Source organism: Hemicordylus capensis, chromosome 15, assembly GCF_027244095.1.
Source record: "Hemicordylus capensis ecotype Gifberg chromosome 15, rHemCap1.1.pri, whole genome shotgun sequence".
Classification (NCBI taxonomy): domain Eukaryota; kingdom Metazoa; phylum Chordata; class Lepidosauria; order Squamata; family Cordylidae; genus Hemicordylus; species Hemicordylus capensis.
The window spans coordinates 8,869,986-8,897,495 of NC_069671.1; the positions used below are offsets into that span (position 1 = coordinate 8,869,986).

General features: G+C 48.1%; 1 protein-coding gene across 2 annotated transcripts in view; it reads right to left on the reverse strand.

The window, feature by feature from the left end:
* Window positions 1-27,510, reverse strand: part of MMP17 (matrix metallopeptidase 17) — a 107,798-nt gene that overhangs the window by 15,922 nt on the left and 64,366 nt on the right. For both annotated transcript variants that reach the window (XM_053280251.1, XM_053280252.1), the window contains exons 2-3: window positions 10,641-10,773; window positions 2,402-2,528 (exon numbers count right to left, since the gene is read on the reverse strand). In XM_053280251.1, coding sequence (XP_053136226.1) covers window positions 2,402-2,528; window positions 10,641-10,773 — 260 coding nt within the window. The remainder of the gene's footprint in view (window positions 1-2,401; window positions 2,529-10,640; window positions 10,774-27,510) is intronic.

Here is a 27,510-nt window from a genome sequence, read left to right on the forward strand (position 1 = left end):
ATACAGGAAAGTAGATTCACGGATGAACATCCGGTACATCCAGTTTGACAGTTTTGCCACTACATAACTATTCCAAAGCCATGTGATTAGCATAAAACTCTAATTGGAGATTTTTCCATTTTTATTAAGAATCCTTGCCTAATTTTGTAAAAGAATTGATCTCTCTGCTGCCACTCGCAATAGCCTGAAATTTATTTCTTCGCGAATCATATCCAACAGAACACAGGGCTGAACATTGTCTTGAAATTTATTCTTCCAATATTGAATAAATAGTAACCATTTATGCATAAAGTCATTATCTTGTCTCCCTCCCATAATTCTAGCCTTCTATTCTATTATTCTATGTGAAAAATTCTATTCAATATTGAAAATTCTATTATTATCTGTGAAAAAGAGCACTGTGATGTGAAAAGCCGGGGAAGAACTGCTGGTCTTGTAGTAGCAAATATGACTTGTCCACCTAGCTAAGCAGGGTCTGCCCTGGTTGCATACGAATGGGAGACTAGAAGTGTGAGCACTGTAAGACATCCCCCTTAGGGGATGGAGCTGCTCTAGGAAGAGCAGAAGGTTTCACGTTCCCTCCCTGGCAGCTTCTCCAAGATAGGGCTGAGAGAGATTCCTGCCTGCAACCTTGGAGAAGCCGCTGCCAGTCTGTGAAGACAATTCTGAGCTAGATGGACCAAGGGTGTGACTCAGTATATGGCAGCTATGTTCCTATGTTCAAATGCTCATCAAGCAAGTTTGCAATTTCCAAGCCGATTCGGAACTGAGCAGAAGGGAGTTTGCCTAGCAGTACCACAGAGCCAAGATCGGAGAAGAAAAACCTGCCGTTGGGCCATTAAGAACACCACTTCTAGGAATAAACTGCACACAGATTGTTCTGGAGGGCTTTTTTCAACCGTTGCTTTCCATGATTTATGAGTCATTCTCATCATCTTCTCTTGGGCTCTGGGTTGGGAAAATCCAGATTCTGCTTGCAGCAGCAGGGGGCGCTGTTGCCACAGGGTCGGGAAACCCAAGTGGGGAAACCCAACACTGGGTAATGCCAGAGTTTTAATGGTTGTTAAAAGTCTAAGTGACGGAATGAATCAAACCCAACTCCCAAATTCATCTCTTTAAATTTTCCCCACTTGATCTCAGCTCAACCGGTTGAGGACTTGGGTAACTATATTCTTCTGCTGCCTAGGAGGACCATTGAGTAGAGGCTCTCACAGAAATGAATATTATTATTATTACATTTATATCCCGCTCTTCCTCCAAGGAGCCCAGAGCGGTGTACTACATACTTGAGTTTCTCTTTCACAGCAACCCTGCGAAGTAGGTTAGGCGGAGAGAGAAGTGACTGGCCCAGAATCCCCCAGCGAGTCTCATGGCTGAATGGGGATTTGAACTCGCGTCTCCCCGGTCCTAGTCCAGCACTCTAACCACTACGCCACGCTAAATAGTGTTGGGAGCATCTAAACTGCAGGAATAGATCCTTGTGGATCAAACAGGGGTGTAACTAGGAGAGAGGGGGCCCATGTTCATGCCTCTCTCCGGCGGCCCCTCGGAGGGAGAGAATGAAGAAAATAGAGAGGGGTGGAGCCTGGGGGGGGGGGGCGGCTCAGAAGCTGGGCCCCCGGGTTCTTTGAACCCATTTGCTCAATTATAGCTATACCCCTGGGGCCAAAACCCATTGGTGGAAGATTACCGCATTTATCACAATCTAAGACGAGGATTTTTCTGAGTCCTTTCCTGTTAAATAGGGTGTCGGTAGTGGTGGTCATATTAGATTCAGATTCCTCTTTCTCTTGGGTAAATACAGGCACAACCTGTATTTAGCCTCTCTCTTTTAAGGCATCATCTTCCATTCGGAGTCGCCTCCTATTTGGGTAAATACGGCATCGGCTCAGTGGGGTCTGACATAACGGTTATGCTTTTTGGCTCTTGACTCTGAGCTGTTAAATGTGTGAACGGACTCCAGCGAAACGCAGTAGGAAGTGGCTTTATACCGAGTCAGACCACTGGTCTGTTCAGCTCAGTATAGTCTACTCTGACTGGCAGCAACTTTCCAGAGTTTCAGACAGAAGTCCTTCCCAGGGCTACCTGGAGATGCTGCCAGGGATTGAACCTGGGACCTTCTGCATGCAAAGCAGATGCTCTTCCACTGAGCTACGGCCCTACCTCAGACTACTTATCCATCTAGGTCTCAACATCTACCCTGACAAGCAGCAGCTCTGCAGGGTTTCAGAGAGGGAGTTTCCCAGCCCCGCCAAGAGATTCCAGAGATCGAACCCGAGACCTTCTGAATGCACATCATAAGCCACACCATCAAGTGACGCCCGTCCCTCCTTGCTTTTGTGGATTGGACCCGAGCGACTCCTCCCTGTGACCCCCAAAACGAAGAGAAATGAATTCCTACCTCCAAGATAAGTTTCTTTTATTCCACTTGGTCGCCACCTGAGCGTGTCTCTTTCTCCTTGCCACTGACTCTGCAAGATCAGGCAGGGAGCACCGAGGGGTTCTCATTAATTTCAGTGTTGCCTCGTCTGTATTTCAAAAAGAAGGGCTACGTCAGGCTGCTGCCTTGAAATAACACAGTGGAGCAGAATCGCTTTGCAGTATCAGCATTTAAAAAGAGAGACTCGAAAGCTTTACACAAGGGATTCGCTTCTGCAAGATGCGGAGACAGCCACTACCTTCAACATTTAAGAAAGAGGATTTGTGGCTGAGGACAGGCCCAGCAACAACTTGTGGCTATGATAGCTAAATGGAGCCTCCATGCTCAGAGGCAGTGTACCTATGAGAAACACGTTCTGAGGAATAAGCATGAAACTACACTCCCATGAGATCAACAGCAGAGTTGCCCTTCTCTCTGGTTGCCACCCATGACAGAAATGATGGATTTCTAGGAACATAGGAAGCTGCCATATACTGAGTCAGACCACTGGTCCATCTAGCTCAGTATTGTCCACACAGACTGGCAGCGGCTTCTCCAAGGTTACAGGCAGGAGTCTCTCTCAGCCCTATCTTGGAGATGCCAGGGAGGGAGCTTGGAACCATTTGCATGCAAACATGAAGATGCTCTTCCCAAAGCAATCCCATCCTCTAAGGCGAATATCTTACAGTGCTCACACATGTAGTCTTCCATTCAAATGCAAACCAGGATGGACCCTGCTTAGCAAAGGGGGCAATCCATGCTTGTTACCAGAAGACCAGCTCTCCTACCTAATTTTTAGTTTGAACGAGGGATGTACACGAAATTCAGACAAATTCGATTCGAATTCGAAGCAAATTCAAATTGATTCGCTTTGGAACCATTGAGCAGAGTGGAGATTCGTTCGAATCGATCCAAATCCACCCAAATTCCAATCAAGTCGAATCACAATTGAATCGATTCAAACGAATCTCCACTCTGTTCAATTGTTTCAAATGGAATCCAATTGAATTCAGCCAAATTCCATGCACTTCCCTAGTATGAACTGGATTCCCCAGTTGTGGTTTGGAAACAAGTGTTTCTCCCACTCAGGAAGGAATCGGAGAGTATGAGGAAGTAGCACTTGAGCCACGTATCTCAAATCTCCAGACGGTAAAACTGATAAACTAAGGAAAGGATCTTGCCACTCTAAAAATGTATTCACCTGCTCCGTGGTAGTACTGGTTGCAGGTCTTTTTTAAAAAAAGCTTTTTTTTGCCACAGCAGTGTCTTGAAACAACACCTAAAAATGCTGAAAAGAATTATGACAGTCACCATCGGTTAGCCACCATTTTGTTTCCGTTTCTAGTGAGGTGGGAAATAACCACTTTAACGTCCTGTCTCACGAAAGACTAAAGAACATGTCAGCCAGTGGGAGTTGGCTGCCATGATCGGTTTCAGCATTTTGAAGCACTGGTTCAAATCACTGCTGGGGCTCAAAAGTTAACGGAAGACTCTCTCAGCTAATCACCTCCTCACATTTTCTACGTCACCAATGGCGACTAAAACAAGACTGTTTTATTAATATTACCTTATTTTCCCAAATTGAACACAACTCTAAATTTAAGATGACCATCTTAAGAATACAGGTTAAGTACCACTGTTCCCGCTAACAGGGATTCCCAGATGTTGTTGACTACAACTCCCAGCATCCCCAGCTGCAGTGGCCTTTGGCTGGGGATTCTGGGAGTTGTAGTCAACAACATTTGGGAATCCCTGTTAGAGGGAACACTGTTAAGTACATGTTATACCTGTATTTACCTGAAAGGAAGAGGATTCTGAATTTAGGACAACCTCCCTGATTCCTAACATAAAATAACTGTTTATAGTGAGGTGGGAAGTCCCTATTGAAATTTCCTGTCTCACGAAAGACTAAAGAAAATGGGGGAAAACTGTTCTTGGATGAAAATACAGTACATTATATTTTAACATTCATAATTGTAAGGGCATTTTATAAACAAAAGCTCAACATATGGATGAAAGAGAAAGAAAGAAAGGAAGGAAGGAAGGAAGGAAGGAAGGAAGGAAGGAAGGAAGGAAGGAAGGAAGGAAGGAAGGAAGGATATGGATTATCACGTTAAGCATTTCAGTCTCTCTTTGCATTTGTGAAACTTCAGTTTAAAAATCTGGAATGATAAATGTGCAAGATATAATGTAGAATCTTGTGTTCTGATAAGAACTATTTCATGAGAGCAAAAGCAGATATAATATGTAAGTCTATATTATAGCTCAGTCTTGCTTAGTAAATGGTATTTCAATACTGTACTGTATATTATTTGTTTAAGCGCAGTAGTTGGATATATTCATTTTCAAGGAAGGAAGGAAGGAAGGAAGGAAGGAAGGAAGGAAGGAAGGAAGGAAGCCCACACTTTCTGAAGCCAATTGCTCTTTCAAAATGTGTTTCAAGTTCCCGTTTAGAGGGAACAGATTACATGCTCTGATTTAAATTTAAGTGGCGTGCTCTTCTAATTTCCACAGAAGTGCAGGCCAGCCAATACAAACAAGCCATCCCTACTTGTTCGCTTGCGGGGCCCCTCGGTGTATCCGATAAGATGGGAATGAAAAATAATTACACATATTTAATTAAGCACTGAGAAGGAGAGCCCGGGCAATGCAGCCATGGAGCGGGGGGGGGGGATAAAAAAGGGGAAACAAGAGGCAGAGCAGCTGTTGAAAAAGCACGGTGGCTGCTTTTTGGAGTCCGAGTCACCAAAAGCTGCCAAAGTGCCTCCCGCAGTTGTCAAGAGGATAGGATGTCATAATTAGCAGGTTTTCTCCAGCCTTCTCCTAGATGTAGAGCAGGCCTGCTCAACTTTGGCCCCCCCCCCAGCAGTTTTTGGACTACAACTCCCATAATCCCTAGCCACAGGGGCCAATAGCCAGGGATGATGGGAGTTGCAGGCCAACGTCTGCAGGAGGGCCGAAGTGCAGCAGGCCTGATGGAGAGCAACCTCTAGGGCTTTGCCCGCACTACAGGGGGACTGTATGTGCTACATAGGATGCCCTTTTCACAGAAGGCTGACGGACGCTGGCAGCGGGGAGAGCCACACAGAAGGATTTCCGTGTCCAAGCTCCCACATTCTGCGCAAAACCAGAGCTGCATTCCGCAACCAATTCTGCAAGCAGGGCACATTTAATCACATGACCTATCCTGATGTTGCTAATCAAGGGGAGGGTTAAGGAAGTATGTGGGGCGTTGCATGCAGAAGGTCCCAGGTTCAATCCCTGGCAGCAAAGCCAGGTAGGGCTGGGAAAGACTGAAACCTTGGAGAAGCCACTGCCATTCATAGGAACACCGGAAGCTGCCATATACTGAGTCAGACCATTGGTCAATCTAGCTCAGTATTGCCTACACAGGCTGGCAGCGGCTTCTGCAAGGTTGCAGGCAGGAGTCTCTATCAGCCCTGTCTTGGAGATGCTGCCAGGGAGAGAATGTGGAACCTTCATGCAGCTGCTCAGTGTAGACAATACCGAGCTAGATGGACCAAAAGCCTGACTCGGTCTAAGGAAGCTTCCTCTGGGGAAGGGATAAAGCTCAGTGATAAAGCATCTGCTTTGCATGCAGAAGATCCCAGGTTCAATCCCTGGCAGCATCTCCAGGTAGTGCTGGGAGAGGCTCCTGCCTCAAACCTGGGAGACCTGCTGCCAGTCAGTGTAGATAATCCTGAGCTAGTTGGACTGACTCAGTCTAAAGCAGCTTCCTAGTTTCCACTTATTATGGTGGTATTTTGCTTGCATGTACGGAGTCGACTGCCAAGAGAGGAGAGCTGGTCTTGTGGTAGCAAGCATGACTTGTCCCCTTAGCTAAGCAGGGTCCACCCTGCTTGCATATGAACGGGACACTAAACGTGTAAGATATTCCCCTTAGTGAATGGAAGAGCATCTAGGTTTCATCTGGGAAGAGCATCTAGGTTCCAAGTTCCCTCCCTGGCTTCTCCAAGACAGGACTGAGAGAGACTCCTGCCTGCAACCTTGGAGGAGCTGCTGCCAGTCTGTGAAGACAATACTGAGCTAGATGGACCAATGGTCTGACTCAGTATACAGCAGCTTCCTATGTCTTTGACCCAAGTCTGCAGCTGATAACTTCATTTGTTTATTCCCCTCCCTTCTCTCCCGAATCCAGAAATTACACTTAACCTTGATTACAAGCTTCCTCAGTCTAAGAGAAAAGCAAAAAAGAAAAGAGGAGAAATGGATGACAGGAGGACTAAGAGAGAGCCAGGTGTGAAGGTGCTTCTTCTTCTTCTTCTTCTTCTTCTTCTTCTTCTTCTTCTTCTTCTTCTTCTTCTTCTTCTTCTTCTTCTTCTTCTTCTTCTTCTTCTTCTTCTTCATCATCATTATTATTTATCCGATTTCTATACCGCCCTTCCAAAAATGGCTCAGGTCGGTTTACACAGAGAAATAACAAACAAATAAATAAGAGGGATCCCTGTCCCCAAAGGGCTCACAATCTAAAAAGAAACATAAGATACACACCAGCAACAGTCACTGGAAGTAGGTGTTAAAGTTTAATTAAAATTTGTGAAAAAACTTCGATTTCGGCACCTCTGTTGACCTCTCGGACCTCGTCATGTGAAAGACTCCCCTCGTCTTCCCCCCCCCTTTATATCACCACAACTCACAATAATAGGAAACGCTGCCACAAAGGAACGATAGTTTCGCTCCGCTTAAGGTCAACGCCACTAGAGGCATTAGGAAGAACAAAGGACGATTTCCACTCTCTCTTTCCGTTTCGTAAAGTAATTACGTTCGGCAGGGGAGGGAAGAAATGGCATTGCGGGTGGCGGCGGGGGAAACAGATGCACCAGCTGTCTGTATAGTTTACCTCTCTCAGGCAGGGGGAGCGGGGAGGGGAGCGAGATCGAGAGCTCTTTCCAACTGAAGACGGCACCCCCAGAAGCGTGGGAAGCTGGGGAAATAATTGCCCGCCTTGGGTTGTCGGTGGCGCCCAGCGACAAAGCACCTGAGCCGTGTAATTGCTTCCTCAAAAGCGTAAACCGGGCTGTCTGGTGCTCGCACGCACACCCTCCCGCTCATCCGAAGGAAACTGTGGAAGCCCAGGGTAGCGGGAGTGAAGCGAGAAGAACCAGGGATGGGGAGAGTGCTGCGCTTGAAATGCACACCCTCTTTGCTCTGAGAGAGGGTCCCCATTCATAGGAACATAGGAAGCTGCCTTCTACTGAGTCTGACCATTGGTCTGTCTAGCTCGGCACTGTCTACACCAGCCAGTAGACAGCATGGCGTAGTGGTTAGAGTGCTGGACTAGGACCGGGGAGACCCGAGTTCAAATCCCCATTCAGCCATGAGACTTGCTGGGTGACTCTGGGCCGGTCACTTCTCTCTCAGCCTAATCTACTTCACAGGGTTGTTGTGAGGAGAAACTTAAGGATGTAGTACACCACTCTGGGCTCCTTGGAGGAAGAGCGGGATATAAATGTAAGTAATTAAGTACACCAGGCCTGCTTAACTTAGCCCCCTCCCCAGCTGTTTTTGGACTACAACTCCCACAATCCTCAGCCACAGTGGCCAATAGCCAAAGATGATGATGATGATTATTATTATTATTATTTAACTTATTTTATACCACCCAAAACTTATGTCTCTTACGTATATGAGAGTTGTAGGCCAACATCTGCAAGAGGGCTGAATTTGAGCTTCTGTAAACTGAGTCAGGTCATTGCTCCATCTAGCTCAGTGTTGTCTACACAGACTGGCAGCAGCTTCTCCAAGGACACAGGCAGGAGTCTCTCTCAGCCCTATTTTGGAGATGTCCAGGCAGGGAACATGGAACTTTCTGCTCTTCCCAGAGCGGCCCCATCCCCTAAAGGGAACGTCTTACAGTGCTCACACATGTAGTCTCCCATTCAAATGCACATCAGGGCAGATCCTGCTTAGCAAAGGGGGCAATTCATGCTTTCTACCACAAGGCCACCTCCCACAAGGGCCCAGCTCAGTTCAAGAGGAACCTGAAAGCATGTTGCACCATGCTCTCACTATGTCCTTGCTGCCTGTAACAGCTGCCCACAAGGAGGGCTGGTCTTGTGGCAGCAAGCATGACTTGTTCCCTTAGCTAAGCAGGGTCCACCCTGGTTTGCATTTGAATGGGAGACTAAATGTGAGCACTGCAAGATATTCCCCTTAAGGGATGGGGCCACTCTGGGAAGAACATCAGGTTCTATGTTCCCTCCCCGGCATCTCCAAGAGAGGGCTGAGAAATACTTCTTCCTGTAATGCTGGAGAAGCTGCTGCCAGTCTGTGTAGACAATAATGAGCTAGATGGACCTGTGGTCTGACTCAGTATATGGCAGCTTCCTATGTTCTTATTTTGGCTCTTCCCCTGCCTGGAACCAAAATAGCAAGGAAAGATAGCTGGTCTTGTGGTAGCACGCATGAATTGTCCCCTTTGCTAAGCAGGGTCTACCCTGGTTTGTATTTTTTATGGGAGATTACATGTGTGAGGCCTGTAAGATAGGGGGCAGGGCCGTAGCTCAGTGGAAGAGCATCTGCAGGCGTCCATGAAGAAGCTCCCAGGTTCAATCCCTGGCAGCATCTCCAGGTAGGACTGGGGAAAACCCTTGCCTGTAACCTTGGAGAAGCTGTGATTGGTCAGTGAAGTCCATTCTGAGCAAGATGGACCAATGGCCTGATTCAGTATAAGGCGGCTTCCTATGTTGCTTGTTGTGAGCCCCAATCCCAGCTAGGAGAAGGGCCCCCCCCATTTATGGCTGAGGATTCTTTATTTATTTCCACTATTTGTATCTCACCTATCCGATGTAATGTGCTTCGGAGCAGCGCACGAAGACAACACCCACTAATAGGACAATGTTAAATCAACGTAATTCAGTTAAGAACAAGACCCAGTTTAGAACCAGATTTGCCGATCACAAACCCACTAGAAACAGGCAACGAATGCAAATTAAAACACCTCTCTTAAGAATGGATCTTCAGGTATTCTCTCAAGACCCTGAAGGGCATGGAGGAGAACAATCCAAAATGGAGAGGGCCCACCTGAAATGGGTCCCATGATCCGGGGCTACAAATGATGTTCCAGAAGAGGCCACTAGAAAGGAGTTCTCTAATGCCTATTTCCCCCCCTTTTCCTAAATTAAGGATTTGTTTGGCTGGGGGAGTGGGGATTTTAGTTGTGGAGGCTGAACTGGATTTTCTATGTGTTCCTCTGAAACTCAAACTGAAGACCAAAAAAAGACTAAATTTCAAGTTCTACATAAATGGTTGAAAAATAACGGAGAGGGGGAAAAAGATATAGGGATGTGCAGAACATTTCGAGCTCGAAACGTTTCGACTCAAAATGGGCCGATTCGAGTGTTTCGAGTTCGAAAAAGAATGCCCTTCAAATGAAGGGCCTGTTTTGAGCTCGGAACGGATTGACCCTGCTTCGATTCGGAATGTTTCGAGTGCTCCAAGTGCCATTTTGGAGGCTTGTTTCCCCCTTGCTGACTGGTTTTGACACTGGCTTCCAAACGGCTTGCGATCTCCTCGCTTCTTGGTTGGCTTGTTATACAAATCAACTTGATCTGTATGATGACAAGCCAACCAAGAAGCAAGGCGATTGGGAGCCCGTGCCAAAACCAGTCAGCAAGGGGGGAACACGCCTCCAAAATGGCACTCAGAGCATTCTAAACGTTCCGAGCTCGTCCGGTTGTTCCAAAAGTACATTCTGGGCATGTACATTCCGTTCCAAGCTCACAATGGAACACAAATCCCATTCTGTGCACACATCCCTAAAAAGAGACTGCAAAACCCACATCATTCTGATACGGCAAAAAACAGACTTGCCATACATGGTTACACAATTCCTTATCATATCTAGCTCATCAATCTGTGCAGAAAGAACTGTAAATTATAATGAGATTTTATTAAGACCAGGTTCCAGTTTAGACCAATGGCCACCATCATGGTTACAGCAGGCAGCATTTGCCTTTTCAGATGAACGCTGCTGTAACTATGTACCAGGGTGGGGGCAGGGGGAGCGATGTGCCACTACAAGGCATCTGACCCATTTTGTAAAGTTATGGGGCCTTTTAAGCTCGACATAGCTTAAGGACTCAGCATGTTATAATCCGGCCTTGACCCCCTTGTTTTTATAGCCCCGCCTCCGTTCCCACCCTTCAGACCCCAGTGCGAAAGAAGAAGCCGGCATTCTTACTGACAATGCCTCACTGACCTAGGATCCCTGTCGTTTCGAGGCCCCCAAACTGCTGCATGGCTGTAATGGCTTTGGTGAACTCTTCCTGCGTTTGCAGCTGTCCTGAGACAGGGTCCGGAGGAGGCAGGTATCCAAATTTTGTCAGCCAGTCCTGTGAAATGAGGAAGGAGGGAAAACACAGAAAAGATGGTTTAGTATCCTTGAAGGTCTCTTTGGTTCCGCCTTGAGTGGCTTCTCTCGTTTTGCATGTTTATATCCGGAAGCCCCACACGGAACGGTGCAGCCTGCGTTAACAAATGGAGGTGTCAGGATGGATCTGTATACATTGCTTTACGTAATGGAATCAGATGACCTTCATGCATCCGGGGGCTGACATTTAATTTCTCCAAGCGGCTACAAAAACATCTTTGATTACAGTGATAGCAGATACATAAAACATCCCATCTTTGGTTTTCGGCTCTTGTTAGAGGCTAGGGGCTGTTAGGAACATAGGAGCTGCCTTCTACCGAGTCAGACCCTTGGTCCCTCTAGCTCAGTATTGTCTTCACAGACAGGCGGCAGCTTCTCCAAGGTTGCAGGCAGGAGTCTCTCTCAGCCCTAGCTTGGAGATGCTGCCAGGGACTTGTCCCCTTAGCTAAGCAGGGTCCGCCCTGGTTGCATATGAAAGGGAGACTAGAAGTGTGAGCACTGGAAGATATTCCCCTCAAGGGATGGAGCTGCTTTGGGAAGAGCAGAAGGTTCCAAGTTCCCTCCCTGGCACCTGGCAGGTGCTCTTCCCTTCCATCCCCTGAGGGGAATATCTTCCAGTGCGCACACATCGTCTCCCTTTCATATGCAACCAGGGCGGACCCTGCTTAGGGGTACCAAGCTCAGAGAAATGACCCCATTTAACAGAGCTAAAGTTCCAGAAAGGTTTCTGGTAAGCCTCCCTCCCCAGCCCATGTGATCATCTTAGGGATGTGTGACTTGTGCACAGGAACATAGAAAGCTGCCTTCTACAGTGTCAGACTCTTGGTCCATCTAGCTCAGTATTTATTTATTTCACACATTTTTATACCGCCCCAAACTTACGTCTCTAGGCGTTCTACAACAAAATAAAAACAGAAAGTAAAACGTTAGTTAAAACAAAAGGAAAAGGTTTAAAACATTAGAATTTTAAAGTTTTAAAACAATATTTTTAAACAGCATTAAAACCATCAAAACGATATGAATTAAAAGCCTGGGTGAACAGATGTGTCTTTAAAGACTTTTTAAAAGCTGTCAGAGATGGGGAGGCTCTTATTTCACTAGGGAGCGCATTCCAAAGCCTCGGGGCAGCAGCGGAGAAGGCCCGTCCCTGAGTGGCCACCAGACGAGCCGGTGGCAAATGCAGACAAACCTCTCCAGTTGATCTCAGTGGGCAGTGGGGTTCATGATGAAGAAGCCGTTCTCTTAAACCTCTTAAAGTATTGCCTACACCAGGGATGCTCAACGTTGGGTCTCCAGATGTTATTGGACTTCAACTCCCATAATCCCCAACCAAAGGCCACTGGGGCTGGGGATTATGGGAGTTGAAGTCCAATAACATCTGGGGACCCAACGCTGAGAATCTCTGGCCTACACTGACTGGCAACGGCTTCTCCAAGGTTGCAGGCAGGAGTCTCTCCCAGCCCTACCTGGAGATGCTGCCAGGGATTGAACCTGGGACCTCCTACATGCAAAGCAGATGGTCTACCTCTGAGTTATGGCTCCATCCCCCTTTTTGAGGACAGGGCTATTTAGGACAAGAATGTGTGTCTGAGAAACACAGGCCACGTCTCCAGTTCCTCCTGCTCAAGGCGGTTCTCTTTGGGCCGAACCTTTTTGAAACCTTTTGGCCCCCTCTCATTTCTTTGCCTTGCCTTGTCTAGCTGGTGGATTAGCATGACAACCGCCACTTTATTTATCCGTATCCAAGACGTATCAAACTATTGAGCCGCTAAGGGCTGCGATCGACCCAGGCTCTTAACTTGGTCAGTACCCCATTAGCTGCTTTCTTGGGATGATTAATGTTGAGCGTCCAGAGCTGGTTAAGAGAGCAGCGCTCGACTGCTTCACAGAGTGACAACACCCCAGGGAATTGTTGGGAGAGGGCAGCAGGGTGGCCTCAAGCTTGCATTGCTGCGTCAGAAACAGAGAGCTGGTCTTGTGGTAGAAAGCCTGACTTGTCCCCTTCGCTAAGCAGGGTCTGCCCTGGTTGCATATGAATGGGAGACTAGAAGTGTTAGCACTGTAAGATCTTCCCCTTAGGGGATGGGGCTGCTCTGGGAAGAGCATCTGCATGGTCCCAAGTCCCCTCCCTGGAAGCATCTCCAAGATAGGGCTGAGAGAGAGATCCCTGCCTGCAACCTTGGAGAAGCCGCTGCCAGCCTGGGTAGACATTACTGAGCTCGAATGGACCAAGGGTCTGACTCAGTATATGGCAGCTTCCTATGTTTCCTTTCCCTCCTTTACTTTGTTGAGTATACTGGAGTTTTCCCCACCCCAGTTCCAATGAACAAGGAGGGGTATTATTACTACTAACATTACCCCGTCGGTATCCATCAGCAGTTCCCAAGCTTTCCCTTTACGTGGACCACTACATTGTTACCAGAAGCCTGTGTGGGCCAACTGTAAGCCTTTTTATTTTATCTATTTGATTATTTCATTTATATTCTGCTCTTCCTCCAAGCAGCCCAGAACAGTGTACATAGTTAAGTTTCTCCTCAAAACAACCCCAGAGTGAAGTGACTGGCCCAGAGTCACCCAGCTAGTTTCATGGCTGAATGGGGATTTGAACTCAGGTCTCCCCTGTCTAAGTCCAACACTCTAACCACTACACCACACTGGCCTTGACGGACACCTTGTCAGACTCCCAGGGGATGGGGTGGGCTCCTAGGCCTTCTTGAACTCCAGAATGACTGGGTAAGCGCGCACGCACACACACACACACACACACACACACACACACACACACACACACACACACAGACACGGGTCAGCCTCAGGAACAGCCAGGGGAGGTCAGTTTGTCACCTGAGTCCTCCACCTGGCTTGCTGCATTCAGCCAGTTCCATCTCCTGCAGAACTCCTGGCTCCCATACTCAGAAGTAGCCCCTCCTCCTCACCTGCCTTGTTTTTAAATACCCCAGTGCAGAGCGGACCAGGCTTCAAGCCTGCTTCCAGCCCCGCCCCCTTCCTGACCTCACTTCCTGTTTCATGCCCCGCCCCACCTATCTGCCTCCCTGGAGCTCTTTCCCGCAGCTCTCTCTGCCTTGCCCTCTCAACCTGCTGGGATCCAACCAACCTGCACTCTTCTCATCCCTGCTGCCCCCTGAAGCGAACGAAAGCCCCACAGGAGGGATGCCACACCCTTCTCCAGACTCCATAGGGCCACCCAAGCAACCAGGTAACATGGCATCCCGACACACCTGCTTCCACTTCCTCATCCTTCTCTCGCCACTGCCTCCCTTCTCCTCCTCTGGCTAGTGGTACACCAGTGGTTCCCAACCTGTGGCCCACAGACCACTGGTGGTCCACAAAGGTCCTGCAGGTGGTCCATGATACTTGAATCTTCCCGCCTCCTCACCGCCATGTTACGTTTCCTGCTGCTGCTGTGGGGAGTGGGGGTGTGTGATACAGTACATCCTCTCTCACCGGTGAGTGGAAGGATGCACCCCATCCTCTCATTTGCGGGACCAAGAGCCTACCGGCGAGTGAGGCATTGGGATGCGTTCTCCTGCATGCCAGAGAGAAACGATGCAACCCTGCACTTCCCCCAGCAACAGCAGGCAGTGTAATTGCGAGCGGGGGGGGGCAATGAGAAGAGGATGAGGAGGACAGGGAGGAGGCAGAAAGGCACAAACATCATGGACCACTTGCAGTACCTTTGCGAACCACTAGTGGTCCATGGACCACAGGTTGGGAGCCATTGGCGTACATGGTTCCATACATAATGACCGAAGCAACAAAGATAGGTCCCTGATCCGCTCTAGCTTACAATATAAAACAAATTGAGACTGCAACATATGCATGCTTTATATTGAGCACTAGAACGTTAAGAACTGTCTCCACTACTGCCGGAGACTACTATTGGTTCAAGAGTTACAACGCCTATTTAACTTAACCAGTAACCCATACAGAGATATTGCACCAAAACAACCACAGCAACACTCGTCCCTTCTAAAATGTCAGTTATACAACAGCTAACGTTCAAACTAAAGTTAAAATCAGATATGTCTCCAGCTTAACCGGCCCCAAAGTTCCAACCAGGCACGGAAATCCAGACCCGTTCGTAACACTGACAGCAGCAATCCAGGGTTTCAGATGGGTACATTTCCCAGCCCTACCTGCACACCCCTTTATTTTCTTCTACTACTACCTTCTACTTCTGCTGCTGCTGCTACGGCTATGAATATTTATGTGTAGCTTTTCAGCAAAGGTTCTCAAAGTGGCTTACGTAATACTATACAGTATCAAATGAATATCCTGATTTTCTATATAAAGCAGGCCTGTTCAATTTAGGCCCCCCAGCTGTTTTTGAATTAAAGGTAAAGTCGATTTCCACTCCTGGTGCCCACAGAACCCTGTGGTTGTCTTTGGTAGAATACAGGAGGGGTCTACCATCACCATCTCTCGTGCAGTATGAGATGATGATGCCTTTCAGCATCTTCCTATATTGCTGCTGCCCGATATAGGAGTTGCCCATATTCCGGGAAACATCCCAGTGGGGATTCGAACTCGCAACCAGCTCTCATAATCTCCAGGGACAGTGGCCAATAGCCAGGGATTATGGGAGCTGTAGGCCAACATCTGCAAGAGGGCTGAAGTGGAGCAGGCCTGATATAAAGCAAACCCAAGGTAGCTGATGCAATTAAAAACCATCCCATATCCAACCAATGATCAGATTGCAAAGGAGAGTAGCAGCATTTACAAAACCATCTACAGGCCTTGTGCATGCAGAGCAGGCACTCTAACACTGAGCCAGAGCCCCCACAATGAACTAGCCTCTTCCACACCAAGTACATTGTGTTCCCCAAAGCCCATGTCTCATTGCCAGCAAAGGGCTAGCAGAGGGTTGATGAAGCAGAGGAGGAATGTTAGACTCCAAGTCAGAGGGCTGTCCCTTTAAATCTCTCTGCAATGCAGGCAGGGAGGTGGAGTCTGGGAGAGGTAGTCTGAGCCTCCGGGCTCATTCCAGCTTATCAGGAGCTCTCCATGGTGCTGAAGTCCCAATCACCTTGCCCTGCATTCATTGCAGCTCTGGGCCTTGTTGGAGCAAGTTGGCCACCGGGAGCTCTCCATGATGCTGCAACTCTGACTGCCTTGGCTTACTGGTTCTTGACTGCAGTCTGGACACCTTCCTTCCTATCCATCCATTCCTCCTTCCATATACTAACACCCCCTCCTTTCCCCCCATATGCCTATCCACCATCCACGCTTCCTACCAATCCACTCCAACCCATTGCTCCCTTCCTCCCGATTCCATTAGCAATCCTGCTGCTCGGAACTCATTAGCCACTCAGCAAGGCAACAGCTACGCCCGGCAACAAGTGTGATCTAAAACCCAAGTGTGGCTCATCAAATTCTCTCCCCTCCTCCCTGCTGTGATTCTTTGTCCCTTTGCAGAGCAAAAGTATTTCTGACAGAAATTAGATATACAATTTGCTTCTGATGGCTCCTGAGAAATAATCTCTGACATGCAGCCCTACGCCAGGCTATCGATCGCCCAAACCCAGGTGGAGCTTAATTTGGCTTCTTCCCCAACCATGACGCTGGTATCATTTGTCTTCTAATTGTTAAGGAATCTTTGGAATTTACTAATTTGACTGGGCTTGGGGAACCTGCAGATGGTAAGCATTGCATGATTCTCAGCTTGAATAAGACAACACAAAAGAACATAAGAACAGCATTGCTGGATACGGTCCAAAGCCTAACTAGTCCAGCCTCCTGTTTCCCACAGTGGCCTACCAGATGCCCCCTGAGAAGCCCACAGGGAAGAGGTGAGGGCATGCCCTCTCTCCTGCTCTTGCTCCCCTGCAACTGGTATTTAAAGGCATTTTGCCTTCGAGGCTGGAGGTGGCCCATGGCCATCAGACTAGTAGTCATTGATAGACCTGCCCTCCATGAATTGTTCTAAGCCCCTTTTAAAGCCATACAAGCTAGTGGCCACCACCACATCCTGTGGCACAGAGTTCCATAGATTAATTCTGCATTGTGTGAAAAAGTACTTCCTTGTGTCGGTCCTAAATTTTCCAGCCTTCGGTTTCATGGGGTGACCCCTGGTTCTAGTGTTGTGAGAGAGGGAGAAAAATTTATCTCTGTCCACCCTCTCCACGCCATGCATAATATTATACACCTCGATCATGTCTCCCCATAGTTGCCTCTTCCCCAAACTAAAAAGCCCTAGATGCTGTAGCCTTGCCTCATAAGGAAGGTGCTCCAGCCTCCTGATCATCTTGGTTGCCCTCTTCTGCACAGTTGTGGAGTCTTTTTATGTGTGGGAGCCAGATATATTAATGATTAGCATTTCTATAACACGGCACTTCAGGGTGTTCAAAGAGCTTGGAGTCAGTGTGGTGTAATGCATAGCATGTTGGGCTATGACCAGAGAGTCCCAAGTTCAAATCTCCAGTCAGCCATGAAAGTCATTGGGCAACTTTGGGCCATTCATGTATCTTTCAGCCAAGCCTACCTCATAGGGTTGTTGTGGGAATAAAAAAAATATTATTAACTTATTCAAAAGATTTATACCCTCTCTCTCCAGTACATGTCTGCTCAAGGCAGCTCACAAAATCAATAAAGCAGATAACACTATATAAAATTAAGAGAAATCATCTAAATACAAAGCTAAATTAAAAAAAAACAAGTTTAAACCCCACCAAATATAATCGCGAGACACCACGCTTGACTTTGGGCCCCCGAGGAGAGAACAGGACCTGAATGTCATGTACAATAAACTTCCACTGTTTTATTTATTTCTTAACTTCGCCCCGCTGGAGTTCAGCACACACTTTAATGGGACAGAGTCTTATTTTGCCCCATCGGCAGAATCTTTTACATGCACCATGCTTTACTTGCAGTTCTAAACATTCCCCAGAAAAGCGACTGGGGAAAAAAATTGCAATGTTTCAAAAGAGGAATTCAGATGTTCCAGTGTGATTGCTGAATGCTAAGAAGTTTTGCAAGAACTCTGCTATTGTTCTCACACTTGGTAAAGAATAAGAAAAAGCCCAAAGTGCTGGGATGGCAGAAACATACAAGATATTCTTCTTCTCCGAGATGCGTCTTTGTGTCACTCCCTGTGGTAAACACAGCTGGAGCAAAATCCTGTTGTGTTCTTTGGTGCTGGTGTAGATTAGATGTGTTGAAGATGGAGAACAGTCGCGGCTAGATCCTATTTCCTATTTACTTGGAAGCAAACCTTACTCTTTCAAGCGATTTATTCTTAGATAGGAAGATAGGAAGCTGCCATATACTGAGTCAGACCATTGGTCTATCTAGCTCAGTATTGTCTTCACAGACTGGCAGCAGCTTCTCCAAGGTTGCAGGCAGGAATCTTTCTCAGCCCTATCTTGGAGATGTTGCCAGGGAGGGAACTTGGAACCTAGATTCTCTTCCCAGAGTGGCCCCATCCCCTGAGGGGAATATCTTGCAGTGCTCACACTTCTAATCCCCCATTCATATGCAACCAGGGTGGACCCTGCTTAGCCAAGGGGACAAGTCATGCTTCTACCACAAGACCAGCTCTCCTCTCTCTTCTTGAAAAAGTTAAAACCCACCAGATATAAATGTGGGGCACCTGATCACCATACAGCCATTCACCTAAAAGTCAGCACCCCGATCTGCATTCCAATTTACTTCTCATAATTAAAGGTGAATTTTTTCCTTAGAACAGCACCCCCGTCCTTCCCTGGTGGGCACACACATCGCCCATAAAACCCACTGGTTCATTATTAACACGGCTTCTTTCAAAGCAACTTCTTCCAATGCTTTGTCCTGCCAGGATGCAGTTTAATAAAGCACTTTGCTGGCCCACGGATATGGATATATATATATATATATATATATATATATATATATATATATATATATATATATATCTCCCAGAGATGGGGAGCGTCGATGGAAATGCTATAATTTTCAAACGGCTTGTTTTAATGTGTTTCCCCTCTCTGATTCCCTGCTGAGCTGGGTGGCCAACAGATTGTTGAAAAGATGTTTTAAAGAGACGGCTTTCAGCTGAGGCGCTGCCTTCAAAAGCAGGAGTAAAAATGCCCCCTAAAGAACAACTCCTGCTGTGCCGTCAGTGTTACCTCTGCCTGTTTTACTAAGCAAAATCCACATTTCCCATGAAGCCTTTGGCATCATGCTTTCGTTCCCATCACCTACTGTGATGAGAACTAAACTTACCTACCTTCCCATCACCTACTGTAACTAAGCTCAAGTATATGCCAACGAAACATTTGATTAATCTTCCTCCGCCTCCATCTCATAGGAAGCTGCCTTATAACTAGTCTGACCATTGGTTTCTCTAGTGCAGGGCTCCTCAACTTTGGCCCTCCTGCAGATGTTGGCCTACAACTCCCATAATCCCTGGCTATTGGCCACTGTGGCTGGGGATTATGGGAGTTGTAGTCCAAAAACAGCTGGGGGGGGACCTAGGTTGAGCAAGCCTGATCTAGTGTCTACAGCAGGGATTCTCAACGTGTGGGTCCCCAGATGTAATTGGACTTCAACTCCCATAATTCCCAACCAAAGGCCACTGGGGCTGGGGATTATGGGAGTTGAAGTCCAATAACATCTGGGGACCCACACGTTGAGAAACCCTGGTCTACAGAGACTGGCAGCGGCTTCTCAAAGGTCGCAGTGTGATAACACGTTTAGACCATCACCACCAGGAGAGTTGGTCTTGGAATGGCAAGCATGAATTGTCTCCTTTGCTAAGCAGGGCCTGCCTTGATTCTCATTTGAATGGGCAGCCACATGTGAGCTCTGCATGATATTCCCCATAAGGGATGGGGCCAGAGCTCAGGGGAAGAGAATCTGCAAGCTTGCATGCAGAAGGTCCTGGGTTCACCCCTTGGCATCTCCTGGTAGGGCTGGGAGAGACTCGTGCCTGAAACCTCGGAGAGTCCACTGCCAGTCAGTGTGTGGACAATAGTGAGCTAGATGGACCAAAGGTCTGGAGGAGGACTGTAGCTCAGCAGTAGAGCAACTGCTTGCATGCAGAAGGTCCCAAGTTCAATCCTGGCAGCATCTCCAGGGAGTGATTTGCACATGGCTTCATGCTGCGGGGTAAATGTTGAGCCAAGCCACTTCGAATCACACTCGCGGCATTGAGGGAAGCAGCCCCTCCCCTCTGCTCTTGGGTTTTGTTTTGGTGCAAGTTCACATGGCACGCCTCCATGTTTTCCTTCTAGCCAATGGTAGGGGTGGGGGGGAGAGCTTTCTAAAGAGCGATATCTGCATTCCTAAAAGAGTGTATCCCTCTTATCATTTTAATGATTCTATTTGCTCCGGCATTTTCCAAAGAAGCTGCTTAAAGCCAGCATTTTAAAAACCCAGAAATACACCGCAATGAGCTAGAATTCGCAAGACAAAGCCCGATTTGTGTGTGGAGTGGGTCCAAGGATCTCGAAGGGACTTTGGGGGAAGTTTGGCTGGTGTGTGAAGGCACACACTCTCTTCCGAAGGAAATTTGGGGTAACAGCCAGGAGAGCTGGTCTTCTGGTAGCAAGCGTGACTTGTCCCCTTAGCTAAGCAGGGTCTGCCCTGGTTGCATTTGAATGGGGGACCACATGTGAGCACCCCTCAAGGGATGGAGCTGCTCTGGGAAGAGCAGAAGGTTTCAAGTTCCCTCCCTGGCAGCATCTCCAAGATAGGGCTGAGAGAGATTCTTGCCTGCAACCTTGGAAAAGCCGCTGCCAGTCTGTGAAGACAATACTGAACTAGATGGACCTATAGTCCGACTCAGTAGATGGCAGCTTCCTGTGTTCCTGTGTCAAGCATTCAAGGTAGGGCTGGGAAGGACTCCTGCCTGAAACCTCGGAGTGCTGCTGCCAGTTTGTGCCGACAAGACTGCGCTAGAGGGACCACTGACTCAACAGAAGGCAGCTTCCTAATGGAAAGTCAGCTGGCTGTGATCGGTTTCTGTGGGGCCCCAGGGTGAGGGCTGTGGTACCCCTCAGTGGTGACAGTGGCAGGGACCCACAGAGGTCCCTCCCTAATAGGGGGCCCCTGGTGGCCTGTATTCACGGCACGCAGCCACCCAATAATAGTTCTGCCCTAGATGTCACACCCTGCAACATCTGGTTCAAGCATCCAAGGAAGCATAGATGTTCCTCCTTCGAGCCCTTCTGCTCAGCCAAGAGGGGCGGGCAGCAACCCACGTTCTCCATTCCAAGAAAACAGCTTGTCTGTTACACTGGCAATGTTCCTTCCTCGGACGAGTCCTCGCAATTATTTCCAAACCAAGCTAGGAACAATGCCCATTAATTAGAAGAATGCATATGCAGCAGTTCTCCCTGGAAGGGGCAGATCCTTCCTGGTGGGTTTCTTTTTGTCTGCTCAGGCCATTGGGGGGGGGGGGCAGCCATCTTGCTCCCAAGGTTGACACGCACCTCTCTAATGAGCAACCGTCTGCGGCTCGTCAGCTGATTAATTCATTAGGAGGAGAAGCGGCAAGTTTGGCACAGGCCCAGATTGGGCGGCCCCTGAATGAAAGGGGCAGCTTCATTAGCAGAAGCCGGAGGAGTTCGCTCGGCTCCAAGAATCTTTTATTTCATCTATGTGAACGCGGAGACGGAGATGTTGAGGCTAATGAACTTTCCTTACCCCGGCATTCTGCTTTCTTTTCAGGCTTCCAGCCTGGATCTGGGCCCCGGGTCTTATATATATCGTGCTGGTCGACCTTAGGGGATGGGGCCATCACTCGGGGGAAGAGCTCAGAAGGTCCGCGGCCCACTCCCCGGCAGCTGCTGGGAGAGACCCCTGCCTGAAACCGGGGAGAGCCACTGCCAGTCCGTGCGGACAATACTGAGCAAGATGGACCAATGAACATAGGGACAATATGAAGTCACGAACATGGACTTCAATAGAAGTCGTGAACCTTGACTGCTGCCAAGTCAGACCCTTGGTCCATCTCTCTCAGCCTGTCTTGGAGATGCTGCCAGGGAGGGAACTTGGAACCTAGATGCTCTTCCCAGAGCGGCTCCATCCCCGAAGGGGAATCTCTTCCAGTGCTCACACATCAAGTCTCCCATTCATATGCAACCAGGGCAGACCCTGCTTAGCTAAGCGGACAAGTCATGCTTGCTACCCCAAGACCAGCTCTCCTCTCAAAATAGGAACATAGGAAGCTGCCGTATACTGAGTCAGACCATTGGTCTATGTAGCTCAATATTGTCTTCACAGACTGGCAGTGGCTTCTCCCAGGTTGCAGGCGGGAATCTCTCTCCGCCCCTGTCTTGGAGATGCTGCCAGGGAGGGAACTTGGAACCTTCTGCTCTTCCCAGAGCGGCTCCATCCCCTGAGGGGAAGATCTGACAGGGCTCACACTTCTTGTGTGACGTGCAGAGAAGCTGATTACGGGTGCTCACAGGAAGCGCCCAGGCAGCGGTAGTCCCAGCGTAGGCCCACACCCTCTCCAGAGTGCTTGTGCTTTTGCCGTCTTCTTGTGCAGAGCAGAAAGGTTCTTAGGAGCTTCCCTGCACAATACTTGTATGCAGGAGCTTAAAGAGAAGCACTTATGCTTCTCTTTAATCTGTAAGAAGGAGGAGCTTGTTCTTAAAGGGAGGAGCTTGTGCTTATGCTTGCAGGAGGAGGAGCTTGTGCTTAAAGGGAGGAGCTTTTGCTTATACTAACAGGAGGAGGAGCTTGTGATTATGCTTGCAAGAGGAGGAGCTTGTGCTTAAAGGGAGGAGCTTATGATACTTGTAGGGAGGGGCTTGTGCTTAAAGGGAGGAGCTTATAATTAAAGGGAGGAGCTTGTGCTCATACTTACAGGAGGAGGAGGAGCTTGAGCTTGTGCTTTGCAGGAGGTGGAGCTAGTGCTCACAGCTTATGCTTGCTTATGCTTGCAGGAAGAGCTTATGCTTTTAGGAGCTTGCCTGTACTCCAGAAGTGCTCGATTAGAGAGGAGACGTGCCACTTGCTCAGCAGCAGCATGCTTCTGTTCTCATCAAGCACTCCCAGAGTACAGGCAAGCCCCTAGAAGGACGTGCGCTCTTGCACAGGACAAGAAAAATACGTGTGCTTTGGAGAGAGAGCACAGAGCCACCCTGGGACGACTGCTGCCTGGGCACTCCCATCAGGAGCTCCCGCCTTAGGCTGCTCTACGTGTCAGCCAGTGTTCCTACAGTGCTCTTTCTGGAAAGCCCTAACACCCCCTGGGGGCCCTTTTGGAGGATTCCTCAGCCCTGCAATCAACACACCCCTTGCATCCAAACACATGTGCACCAGATGCAGGACGCTCTCACTGCATCCGGCCGGCTGTTTAACAGAGCCCGGCTAATCCTGAAGAGGACCGGGTAGCCCCGAGACGAAGGAATCCAGCGGTTCTCCCAAGCCGATTCTCTCTAATGTTTTTCATCGGTGTGCAGAATGAGTTTTGTTTGGGGCAGCCGTATCCAGGCAGTGTTTGCACACCTGCATTCAGAGTGGGGCCTTCCTGATTCAACCTGAGCAGCACCTAAAATCAACGGAGCGGATATCAAAAAAATTGTGAGTGTGCGCACGCCTTAGAGGGAAGCCTCCCCCCGACCTGAACAGAGAAATTGGCTTTCCCCTGTCTAGACCCAGCCTCTCTCCAAATATGTCCATCTGCCATTTTTTCTTTTTGTGTGTGTGGAAAGCACTGAATTCCAGACACTCAGCTGAGACTAAGCTGGCTCCCCTGATGGAAATCTGAGCCTTGACTCCTCTGCACCACAGGTAGCTAGCAGCACGACGACGCCTGGAGAAGATGCAGCTTGTTTTAATGATAGCCTGTCATTTGCAATCATGTTACGGCTGGCAGAGTTTTTCAAGAGCTTCCTCCAGGTGCCTGTGGAAGTTGCTCCTTTCCGCATCTTTCCGAGACAGCCCGATGATCGAGTATGCCCCACGGTTTCCTTCCAGGCTGAGCCACCCACTCCAGAAACCTGGAAGCCACGATGCCCAAGTTGAGTGAGGCGTGCCAAGTTCCCTGCCTCTGACCCGAACCAATACACACAGGGGCCTCTCCATCTGCATCAACCCCCTTGCCAGCTTTTCTCACACCATGCGCTGTGGCGGTTGCTATAGTAATTGCTTATTATTTTTCCTCGGCAACCCCTTAAGAAAGGAGGTCCAAAAGGCCATTGAGGAACATTCCGGATGCTGAGAGGTTGCTCGTAAACACAACCTTTCCCTGCTGCTTCTCTAAATGATGAAATATAGAAAATCTGCCCTGGCAGGTAAGGCTCCTTTGGAGCAGAGAACCCAGGAGACCGAGGAGGTCTTTCTGAAAGGTGCTTATTCACAGGTAAAATTGCAAGGTTTAAAAAACAAACAGACTAAGAGTACCTTCTCACGACAATTTGGGTGGGCTGGAGGGGAGGCGTGCTCAAACCTCATGCACCCCAGAGCTGGTCTTGTGGTAGCAAGCATGAATTGTCCCCTTTGCTAAGCAGGGTCTGCCCTGATTTGCATTTGAATGGGAGACATATGAGAGCCCTGTAACATAGTCCCTTCTGGGGGTGTGAAACTCAGGCAGAAGTCTTTCTCAACCCTACCTGGAGGTATCAAGGACTGAACCTGAACTCTGGCCTCATCTGTAATGCCAAATTACTCAAGATGGTGTGGTATCAGCCACACTATGTCCCTGCCATTAGGTAAGTGTGTGCCTGCATTTCCATTGACAGTGTGGTGTAGCGGTTAGAGTGTTGGACTAGGACAGGGGAGACTTGAGTTCAAATCCCCATTCAGGCATGAAACTCACTGGGTGACTCTGGGCCAGTCACGTATCTCCCAGCCTAACCTACCTCACAGGGTTGTTGTGAGGGTAAACATAACCATGCACACTGTTCTGGGCTCCTTGGAGGAAGAGCGGGATATAAACGTAAAATAAAATAAAATAAAATAAAAAATAAAATAAAATAAAAACAACAACAAAGAGCAGCTGATGAAGAGTTTGATATAACCCCAAAGCTTGTGAGCTCTGCATATAACAATCTGGTTATCACTTACAGGTACAGCCAAGACACAATGCATCAAACAGTCCTACCACTTGTTTTCCACAATCAATGCACAATCTAACAGTACGCCCTCTCTGTTAATGAGTTGCATTTAAACGGTGCAATTTCCACCCCGCCCTTCTCTACTCAATTAGCTGTGTGCTTAGCTGTGTGGCAATTTTTTCCTGGCAATGTAGGCTAATCGCCTCCTCAGCCCACGAGAACTGTTCCTTTCACATCAGCTTTGCTTATTTCGCTCCCGGGGGGAAAAGCTCTTGCAGGCTGACACTGTTCTCGACCACACAGCAGCAGTGGGTGTGCAAGAGAAGCACAAAACAGGAGATGCTGTGGTATGCCCCCCCCCAAGTATCTCCCACGTCCCCATCCACCAGACGGGAACTTTGCTGTAAAGTGACAGATAAGACAGTCATTAAAAGGGACACAGGCGTGTTTTAGTTATTGCCAGTAGCTAAATAAATAAGTAAGTAAAGTAATAAATAAATAAAATGTCCCGCTGTTATAAGCCTCAATATTCCATTGCTTTTAAATATGACTGTGTTGAGCTAATAACTTGGAACTTGGCGTACATGATCTACTTGATGAAGTCAACGAACATGTCTAATTTCAAAGAGATCAGAGAAACACTGCCACAGCAAGTTAAAAAGTCCTAAATATTGACACTTGGGTCTCCCCCCCCCCCCGCATCCAATCCTTAGAACCATGTAGCATATATTTCTTTCAAATATTGGTGAAAATGGCCACTGTAATCTGTCAGGCTCATCTAGGAAGTGTGCCTTTTGGTGGGCTGGTGGAGTTTCAAGCAGCGGTTCAAAAGCTATTCAGGGTTTCCTGCCCCATTAAACCCCCTGGCTAGGAAGTCTGGGCAAAGTTATGCAGTTGGACCATGAAGCCAGAGATGGAAACACTTTGCCAGCACTCTAAGATGTCACCACCTAGTGGATTTTAGTGTAAGCGCTAAAATCCTGCGCTTGCAGGATTTGAAAATCGTTAGCAATACTGTTAGCGATACGAATACGATACTGTTAGCGATACAATTCTGTTAGCGATACGAATACGACGAATATTTATACCCCGCTTTTCTACCTAAGTCCCCAAGCAGTTTACTACAAAGATCTAAATAAATAAAATGGCTCCCTATCCCCCAAAGGGCTCACAATCTTAAAAATTAATATAAGATAGATACCAGCAACAGCCACTGGAGGGATGCTGTGGAGGGGATGGATAGGGCCAGTTGCTCTCCCCCTGCTCAATGAAGAGAATCACCACTTTTAAAAAGGTGTCTCTTTGCTCTTTTAGCTGCAATGGAATGTGAACTCTCAGGGAAATGGGGGCGTGGGAGACATATTGCGCCCCTGGTGGCGCAGTGGTAAAACTGCCACCCTGTAACCAGAAGGTTGCAAGTTCGATCCTGACCAAGGGCTCAAGGTTGACTCAGCCTTCCATCCTTCCGAGGTCGGTAAAATGAGTACCCAGAATGTTGGGGGGCAATATGCTAAATCATTGTAAACCGCTTAGAGAGCTTCCAGCTATAGAGCGGTATATAAATGTAAGTGCTATTGCTATTGCTATAGCTATATTGGGAAGTCATGTAGGTGGTTAGAGCAGTGGGGCGAAGAAGCAGTGTGTGGGGTTACTTCTGAGTCAACTTGCCCAGGTTTGCAGCACCCTTCCCTTCCCTCATTCTCTCTTCTCTGTCAGGCAGATCACAGATCTTCAAAATTACAGGAGAACCCCACTTGACTTCTCCAAGAAGAAGGGGTCCCATTGGCTTCAATGGGCAGGGCTGTTTTAACAACACCCATTTTATTAAAAATGCATGGAGGTAATCCCCGCCGAATTGAGCCTTAAGGTAAAGTGTGCCATCGAGTCGCTGTCGACTCCTGGAGACCACAGAGCCCTGTGGTTGTCTTTGGTAGAATACAGGAGGGGTTGACCATTGCTATCTCCCATGCCGTATGAAATGATGATACCTTTCAGCATCTTCCTCTATCGCTGCTGCCCAATATAGGTGTTTCCCACAGGTCAGTGATCTTGATGGTTTTTAGAGTGGAAGCCACTTTGGCAAAAATAAACATTACAATGTGAAATCTATTTCCCACGTCCACCTTCGCTCACAGTACTGAGTGAACGTAAGTTCAAAAGGAGAGGAAGATCATGATCCCCTTTGCTAAGCAGGACCCACTCTGGTTTGCAGCTGAATGGGAGACTACATGTGAGCACTGTAAGAGATTCCCCTTAGGGGATGGAACTGCTCTGGGAAGAGCAGAAGGTTTCAAATTCCCTCCCTGGCAGCATCTCCAAGATAGGGCTGAGAGAGATTCCTGCCTGCAACCTTGGAGAAGCCGCTGCCAGTCTGTGTAGACAGTACTGAGCTAGATGGACCAATGGTCTGACTCAGTATATGGCAGCTTCCTATGTTCAGATGCATGAGTAAGGCGACATGACACCCCCTCAGGGGCAGGTGTGGGAAGGGATGCAAAGGCCCCTTCCTGGGCCGCTCCCAACATGGATGCCACCCAGAGTCCCTCTAACAGGGATTCCAAATCAGCGTGGAAATTGCAAACTTGCTTGATGAGCATTTGAACATAGGAACATAGCTGCCATATACTGAGTCAGACCCTTGGTCCATCTAGCTCAGTATTGTCTTCACAGACTGGCAGCGGCTTCTCCAAGGT